The 9,149-nt window shown below is 52.0% G+C and overlaps 2 protein-coding genes across 2 annotated transcripts; both read right to left on the minus strand.

The window, feature by feature from the left end:
• Positions 1-4,641: 4,641 nt before the first annotated feature.
• H257_16112 (hypothetical protein) lies at positions 4,642-5,231 on the minus strand (the record flags this gene model as incomplete). Its single annotated transcript, XM_009844444.1, has 2 exons — positions 4,642-4,824; positions 4,869-5,231. 2 exons carry the CDS (start codon positions 5,229-5,231, stop codon positions 4,642-4,644), a joined length of 546 nt encoding a protein of 181 aa, XP_009842746.1.
• Positions 5,232-6,184: 953 nt separating this feature from the next.
• On the minus strand, positions 6,185-6,568 carry H257_16113 (hypothetical protein; the record flags this gene model as incomplete). Its single annotated transcript, XM_009844445.1, has 1 exon — positions 6,185-6,568. One exon carries the CDS (start codon positions 6,566-6,568, stop codon positions 6,185-6,187), a length of 384 nt encoding a protein of 127 aa, XP_009842747.1.
• Positions 6,569-9,149: the final 2,581 nt, after the last annotated feature.

Raw genomic sequence — 9,149 nt, forward strand, 5'->3', positions numbered from 1 at the left:
CCACTATCGCCACTCAAGTACCATTTGAAGACCTGGCCCTGTCGTTGGAAGAGCAGCGCCATCATCCGTTGGCCTTTCTCAGCGGTGCTTTTACTGGCGCAAGCAAGCGGTGGCCAATCGTGAAGAAGGAAGCGTTTGCCGTTGTGGAAAGCTGCAAGCGGCTGGACTACCTTCGCATCCGCCCAGCTGGCTTCCGCCTTTTCACCGACCACAAGAACCCGCAGTATATTTTCAATCCTGCCGGCCAGTCCCCTAGCATGGCAAGGTATCAAGCGCACAAGTTGGAGCGCTGGGCCCTGGTGCTGTTTTCATTCCCTTACAACATCGAGTGCCTGCCCGGTGAAGACAATGTTTGGGGCGACCTGCTCAGCCGCTGGGGCACCGCCCAAGCCCAAGTGCCAACGAAGTCCGTCCGGCGCCTCCTGGCCATGGTGTCGCCCCTGCAGCAGCCCGACTTCGCCTGCCCCTGCCCTGCCGGCATCGTCAAGACTCAACAAGTGGGCGTGGCGTGGAATGAAGACAAGAACCTGTTCCTCGACAAGGAAGACCGCATCTGGATCCCACCAAGTGCCACGGACCTCCAGCAGGGGGTCTGCATCATAGCACACCAAGGCGCCGCGGGCCATCAACGGATCGAAGCCACAACCAAGGCCGTCCGCGATGTCTTCACCTGGAGCACCCTCGAAGACGATGTCAAGACTTTTGTCCAAGCCTGCATCCACTGCCTCAGCGTCGACGGTTCAGTGGTCCCGCGCCCGCTTGGATCGGCGCTCCATGCCGAGAAGACCCAAGAGCTGATCCACTTCGACTGGCTATCCATGCCCACGGCGACGAACGGGTGGCAGAAGATCCTCGTCATCAAGGACGAGATGAGCGGGTTCGTGCGACTTTGGCCCAGCGAGACAAGCGACGCCGCGACTACCGCCAATGGCCTCCTCGACTGGTTCATGACCTTTGGGTATGTCAATACCTGGGTGGCTCCCACTTCAAGAACGAAGTCATCGACAAGATCCGCAAGGCCGCCGGCACCCACCTCCACTTCACGACCGCCTACTGTCCTTGGGCGAACGGAACCGTTGAAGTAGTCAACCGACTGACCCTCCGCGCCGTCAAGACGCTTACCAGCGAATTGAAGCTGCGCGCGACCGACTGGCACCTCGTCCTGGCCCTGGTACAAGGCGCATTGAACCACATGCCGAGCGATCGACTTAGCGGCATGGCCCCAGTGACCGCCTTGACTGGCCTACCTGCGACGACACCCCTGTCAGCGTTTGTCAACACAGTAATCTGCCGACATCGACTGGCTCGACTCCACGCGCAAGAAGCACATGGACGAGCTCCACTAAGCGATGGAACAGCTGCACCGTGAAGTAGCCCCGACAAGCGCCAAGAAGCGACGCCAAGCCCGCGACCGCCAAGCCAAGTCCAAGGCCATCCAGTTGCAGAAGTTTGCAATCGGCGACTTTGTCCTCGTTGGCCAAGTGTCCCGCCAAAGCAACAACTTGTCCCTGCATTGGCGCAGCCCATACAAGATCGTCCGGGTCGTGGCTGACTATGCCATGGAGACCCAGCAGTTGGTGCAGCCTTACGATTTGTCCCTCCACCACGCCTGCCGACTCAAGATGAATTGCGAAGGCGGCCGCGATGTGACCGAAGATCTGGCGGACCATAACGCCTTTGGCAATGAAGGGTTCCATGTTGCCAAGCTCGGCGACGTCCGCGAAGAAAACGGCGAATACCATGCCCTTGTCCACTGGCTTGGCCTCGATGAAGACGAAGCCTCATGGGAGCTCGTGCGCTCCCTCTATGAATACATTCCCATCGTTTTCTGCCGCTGGGTTCACCAACACGAAGATCAAGAACAAGTGAAGAAAATGGTCGCGGAACTCGAGAAGACCCTCGGACACTCCCTTTAGGGGGAAGTATTCTTCATGGCGCTGCAGAAAGACCTATGAGCCTTTTTAGAGGTCGGCTCATGGTCTCATGAACGGTAAGGCCGTTAGTCTCCATTATGCGCAGCAGGCCGCCATTCGTCGTGCGGTTGTAGCCGTTGTCGTGCGGTTGAAAGATGTGCATTGTTGGCGCATTTTCATTGGACGAAATGATTAGACTTAAAATAGACCAGAAAAAGTAATTCGTAGTAAGAGACCGCAGTTTGCAATTTAATTCGGCCTCCGCAAGAGGTTCCTGTCCGGATAACGACGGGAGCGAAAACACATATCCATTGTTTGTAATGGTAATAGATAGCATTAACGAGCATTCTAATTCTACCATGATAGTCGAGATATGTACAGCAGGTCATGTCTGTAGTGATGTGATCCTGACTGAATAAGGCAATTATAGGTTATTTGGCAACGCTATGTTAGACCCTGTTGGTTTTCAGAGGAGCATTTAACCTCCACGTTCTGTTATACCCTGCATATATTGATATGAACAAGTACTTGAGGAGTAAACAGATTGCACTTCCATTATTAACTTAAAAGTACATCGAATGACATAGGATCGCCTATACGCAACTTACGGAGAGAATTTTGTACCCATGAACGACAACATGTCCCAACTGTCCTCGTGCAGCGGGAACTACCAGAAGCATTTGGGCAGGTCAAAACCCCCCATAGCTTTCATCTCCCGCAGGTTCTGGAGGATGGTTGCTTGGAACGGCATGGTACCGGCCGTGGGCTTGGTCATCGAGTTGACCACCCGGTAGTCGTTCGTCAAACGGTAATTCTTCAGCACGTCGTCGTCTGTCCACTGATCTGCTGTCTTTAGTGTCTTGCGGCCGTCGGGCTTAAGGACGGGGTTTACCGGACTGCACCATGCGCTTTGCTGGTTGCGCTTGATGACACCCGCGTCGCAAAGTTCTTTAGCAAACAGATTGAGGAACCTCTCTTCAAGGAGGTTGTGCTTCCGACCTTTACATCGGTACGGAACACATCCATCCTTAGGGGCCACCTTCAATGGTTTCACCCTTGCTGGGGGGTCAGACCCATCGTACTTGAGCCGCCATATGTCATGCTTTGTAAGGACACGCCACAAACCTTGCACATTTTCGATTGGAAATTGGTTATCGATGGCCTCGTTGATCAGGTCTTGGAGGGCCGCTTCCACTTCGTCCTTGGCTTCGGGCAGCTTGGCCTTACTTGCCTTGATACGGAGGGTGGAACGATGGGACTGCTCCTTTAGAGCGTCACCAACTTCCTCCAGGTCATCCTCGTCGTCCTCTAGCTGTAGGGTCGCCACCTGCCGATCGATGTCGATGCCAATCGCCTTAAGGGTGTCGTCGGAAGCTAGGAACTCTTCGCCTTCCGCCACCACATAGCATCGCCACTTGCCAAGGATCTTCACGGGGCCCGCTACCGTTTGCAGCTGCAAGGCCAAGTCCACGTAAGCGTTCGCTTGAAAAGGCAGGTTGTTGCATGCCATCCCGATCATCGGCTCCTTGAGCGTCACCATCATAAGGTCAGACTGTAACGTCATCAACTCTTCCAGCATCCGCTGGGGCAGAACGTTCTGGTCGGCGCCAGTATCGGGACAGTAGGGCACTTCGAATACTACGTTAAGTCGAATCCATCGCTGTTCACGGCCATCTTCGGCTATCATGGCTCTGACCGCTCGCTTCGCCTTCAATTCCGCCTTGCGTTGCTTATACTTGCCCTTCTGAAGGTGATCAGCTCGCGCTGAGTCTTCCTTCTTGTTTGGGCATTCACGCGCACGGTGTCCCGGTTGTTGGCAGACAAAGCATAGCGCGCCACGGTCGTCTTGGCCGGGGCCATACTTAGCTCGCTTGGTAGGTCGTTCACTATCTTCGAACGTGCGCCGGGGTACCATACTTGTCCGTCACGTCCACGTTCCACCGGGGACGGCTTTGTATAACCGCCTTTCGGGCGTGGGGCGTTGCCATTCTGATAGTACGCTTCACGTTGGTACTGTTCGTTCTTGAGTTGGACTCTGGTCTTGCCCGTTCGCTGTCCCTTCTCATCCCAGTCGCGCCCTCGCTTTCGATCGCCACCCCGTGATTTCATTACTAACTCCGCCTGGTACGTTCGTTCCAATTGTTCCGCCAGGATCTTGGAGAATTCCACCAGGGTACTGGCTTGGACTGTCTTGAACTGTTCTTCAACTCGATCGCGTACATCAAATGGGGTGATGCATGATGCCACAACCTTGATGAAGGTCTTCAGCATGTTCGGGGTCTTGAGCTGTGACTTCCATCCCGTCGTATCGATGATGTTGTTCAATCGCTCCATAAAGGACACCACGCGGCTTGCCACGTCGCCAAAGGGGTCCACACGCAATTTCTTGCATTGTTCCTCTTCTCCATTTCGGCCTTTGTGACGGTCCACTTGTTCGCCGGTTCTCCAATGATCTTGCATATGCGCTCGCGGAACTCACTTTCATCCAGGTCATCGATGTTGATGTCCCTCAGGTACAGGCAAGCAGCTTCAACCATGCTGCGATCAGCTGATTCAAGACAGCTGTAGCGCGCCAATCATGTCGCATTCTCTGGGCATTAGCCTTGAGCTTCTCTTCATACCGGTCACGTTTGTTTCCAGGCCACCAGAGAGTCACGGTGAACAGTCGTGATGGGGGGGTACTCGATGTCCTTTAGTACCAGTGAAGGTCCACCCTGATGTGGACCACTCACTGGAGTCCATCCTGAGTTCCCAGGTTGTGTTGTCCATTTCTGCGCCGTTGGCTGCCACACGGGTGAGTCAAAAGTAGCTGCAGTCGACGCGCATGTTCCGCCTTGGCCTGGGCCACGTAGTCGACTTTCTTGTTCTTTGGTTTCGCTTCACGATTCCGTCGACGTCGCTCCGCATTGGCCTTCATCGTCGTAGGAACTATCTGGCGTGCCATCGGGTCGATACGGTTTCGCCGCCTTGGCGCGCTTTCGCCGCTTGTTGGCGCTCTTGATGTCGAACCAGATCGGTCTTCTCATCATCGTAGTTGTCCAACTCGATATAGCCACCTTCTAATGATTTGGGCATCGAATGTGGCGCAGATCGTTCACTTGTCTTGGGCGATTGTTTTTCTTCCTTGGTTTCGTCTTCGACCGGCTGCATGGTCGAGGTCCCACTGGTTGGGACCATCGCCAGCTCCGCTGTCAGTACCTCTTCTTCTGTTTCTGCCCCTTCCTGTTCGGTCACCGCGTTCGGCTTCAAACGTTCGGAGCGTCTGCCTTTGGGCGCCGTTCGCTTGTCTTTCGGGGACGTGCTTCGGCTTCGCGTCATTGCTCTTAGTCTCGCAGTTGTAGGTAACTGGAACTAAAGTTAACTTTGTGTTGTTTCCCGCACTGCGCCAACACAAACAACCAAATGGGGGAGCGCCGCCTCCCGTGAACCACGCACTTGATTGTTATGTCCGTTGCAGAGCAAAACTAGGAGTGAGCTTCTGTAGAAGTGGTAGGTGGTCCCAGGTGGCCTCTGATTGGCTAACCATGGTGACCATTCCCAACCGACACTTTCACTAGCTCCTAATACTACTACTAGTACTACTAGAGTGTATCTAACGCGTCGGTTCACAAGATTGGCGCCAAGGGACCCCATCGAGAGTCCCTGTGTGTCCTGGCGGGGCATGGCTGACAGCCACCAACCACAACAGATACTGCTTATAGTTTGACCAAGAACAATGTAGTCTCAAAGGTTTTTTGCTGCAGTATACAATTTTCTATATAATACAAAAGACGCGTAGCAGAAAGAAAAAAACATGATGACCAGAAACGTATTCTTTGGACAAAGATGCAATTTTCGATTGAAGTATAATGGAATACAATTGTGTAGATAAATCGAGTTTCAATGCAGTTTTTACCTTTTGTATTGTATGTAAACATAGATCCACAATACAATGTGTCTGAGGATCATCAGCACAGAAGAACATTATCGTTTAGAGTGTTTCTCCATTTTGCCCAATCGCCGCAGGCCATAATTGATGTCACTCACAGCTCATCTTCTCTTCATTGATGGGTCTCAAGTGTCGTTGCCATCTCCCGATGGAAGTAAAATGGACAGTGTGCTCTCAGTTCTAATCAAGCGTATTCAGGCTCCAACTGAGTCGATAGACATCCAGCAGTTAACACCATTCCGTGCCATTGAGACCTTGATGCTACAGCATCACATCAATAACAGATAAGACCACATGAAATAAGTCGATACATTAAAGTCTTCTCCATAGCACGAAGACTACGTTACGATTCTAAAACGTGGGATGCAAAGTCGCCAAGGCATGCAACAACTTCGACGTCGCCAGCTGTGAGGGCTGCCACTACCTTATTCGATAGCGTCACTGCGAGTTCAACCGACTTAATCGCATCCACCCGTCCATACAACATCATAACCGCCTCATGAGCCGTCACAATCTCCTCGTACTTGGTGTTGTCGATGTCTTGCATACGGATCCCGAGAAACTCTGCGATAGCATACTGCGCCTTGCCCAGGGTACAACACTTTGAGACCCGAACATGTGACGTTTGCGCCTTTTTGTCTTCGGTCGTAAACTGCACCACAGGTTTGAATAGGTGCTGTGTCGGTGATGGAAAATGATAATATCGTTGCAGCATTTTCCAACTCATCGCTTTTGGAAGCACAGACGATTGGATCGGCAACACAGGATCGTTGCAAGCGGATCCAACCATGACATGGGAGCTACAGGGTGGGTCTGAGCGTTGTTCGAGGTGAACAGGGAGATAGGTTACTTGGGGGGGCAAATGACCAAGCAGGCGTGCTTCCATGTCATTAATTCGGGCCATGACACGAGCTTCCAACACTGGATCGTTGCTAGTAGGTACAACCACGACGTTTGGGGTACTCGAAGGATCAAAGCGTGGTTCGATGTGAAGAGGGAGGGTGCTCGGAGGGCCAAAACGATCAAGGAGGCGTGCTTCCATGTCGTCGATTCGGGCCATGACACGACCTTCCATGCCCTCAAAGATACGACTTTTACACGTTCGCCATAGCTAATTGCTCCCCGTCCTCGTTCGGTGCAACCAGTTCAACCAGTTCCGAGAGCTGTTCATGAGTGCTGTAGATCCACGTGGTCGGGCAGCCGGCTAAGTGCTTCCGGTCCGGGAACGTCGCGTCAGCAAGCACTTCTTCTTCGGCAACATAAATGCTATCGAGAAGGTATTTCATGATGACATCGCACTTGTCTTGCTCCGACCAACCACCCCACCACTTCAACATCTTCAAGCTCCAACGCTTGTCTTTGTCCTCGTGTAAGAACATCCATTGTGCAAAACCACGACGGAACGTATGCGTTGTTATGTATACGTTTTCGAAGCATTTCAGCACTGCACCGTGGGCTGTCGAGCAAAAGTCGACGTCACGGAGCATGGTCGCGATAACTTCGTTCAAGATATTGATGACAGATCCCTCCGACATGGCATGACCCCAGTTGAATACGGACGCAGACAGGTTTGAGTACTTTCGTGACAACGGTATTTGGGGGAACACAAGGTCCTCGTTGAAGTTGTGCTTCATCGCAGTTTCGACGTGTTCGATCCACGTGTCGAAGTGGTGCTTGGCACAAATATCACTATCCCACAGCTCTTGGCAATGGTGCAAACGATATGTGCGGTCATTTCCGGACTCGGTTTTTCGGTCGTGGAAGGTGTACTCATGGTACTCGAGACGCACATTGGGGTCTTGTTGACTGGTCGTGGACTTCGCAAGAGAAAAGTCTTTCCTGCATAGACCAAGGATTCACTCATTCTTGCCCACGCGTACCAGCTCAGCGAAGTGACAGCCTTGAACCACAGATTGAATGATTTCGATGTGTCGTTGGAATGGTCCAAGAAAGCGTACAGGGTCTTCGGCATTGGTTTTGTCATGGGGGCCGCACGTCGCGTTACGTGAGTCGCCTTCTTTTCCTTTTGCAGACCCTTGAAGCAACCCAGCACAACAGGAGACGTCATGGGATTTCCATATCCCTGACCCTCCTTGACACACCACGAACTGGTTCCATATCCATCGTTGTTGTACTTATAGAACTCCGATATTCCTACGCGAGCCTTGTTGGCAACGTTCATGGAGGGTGAGTTTCCCGCATCATCCGGCAGAATGAGCTGACCCACGTAACAGAAAATGACTTCGGGAAGCCGCGCAAACCGCGTCAATCGTGGATCGTGGGCGTACTCTGGATTGTCTTGGCGCCATGAAACGACCTTACTCCAGTTTGAGTTGTTCTCTTTCTTCGTGTTGAGGGTGACACGCTTGTCAACCATTGCTTGACTGAAGGCATTACTTTAGCTCGGTGCTCGCTGTCATTGTTCGTTGACCCGGCTTTAAACCGTTTTCCTTTGGGTGCTGTTGTTGCGCAGCGCTCCTTCCTTTCGGGCACTCTCGTTGTCTTTGCTTTGGATGCTTGCTCGTCGTTGTCCATGATCCCACCGCCGTAACCGATACACTCGTCAACACTCGTTGACACGTTACCTTCATTTGTCGGCGTCAAACATTTCACCTCGGCGTCAAACATTTCACTCACTTTGGCGTCAAACATCTACTTCGGCGTCAAACATCTACTTCGGCGTCAAACATAATACTCCGGCGTCACATTTCGAGGATAAAATATTGCCACATAAGAATTGCTGAGGACCACATAGGAATTGCTGAGAGCCACATAAGAATTGCTGAATCGCACACAGTTATTGCTGAAGAACACTTGAAATTTGCTGAATTGAATATAGAGTATTATACACAACGAGATCCTCTTCGGCAGGCAGTGCGTTATGAGAATTTCTGGACACATGTGACTATTATCAATGTGATTGTTTATTAAACTCACATGTGGAGGAAGGGTGGGGAAATCACGAAATACCGTAACCTTATCGACGGCCCTATGACCAACCACTGATTGATGGCATAAAGCGGACGCGAATCAGGATGTAGTGAACTGTACTGCATGCTACCAGACTCCCACAGCAACTTTGCCGGCTTGTGGCGTAGACTGACACACCTAGCCTTCGCCAAAAGCCGCCAAAGTTCCACATATATCGTGCTTCGTGCTGCTTCTGTAAAAGACATATTCTATAGTCGTGATTTATGTACTGCCTAGATATAAAAAGAACCTTGTTTGCGGTACTAACGGATGGCTGAATGCGCAAGGGGATCGATCACTTACATACCCATGGACCCACGGAGCAGTGTGTGTGAGGT

Source organism: Aphanomyces astaci (genome assembly GCF_000520075.1).
Source record: "Aphanomyces astaci strain APO3 unplaced genomic scaffold supercont1.80, whole genome shotgun sequence".
In the NCBI taxonomy this organism is placed as follows: domain Eukaryota; phylum Oomycota; class Saprolegniomycetes; order Saprolegniales; family Verrucalvaceae; genus Aphanomyces; species Aphanomyces astaci.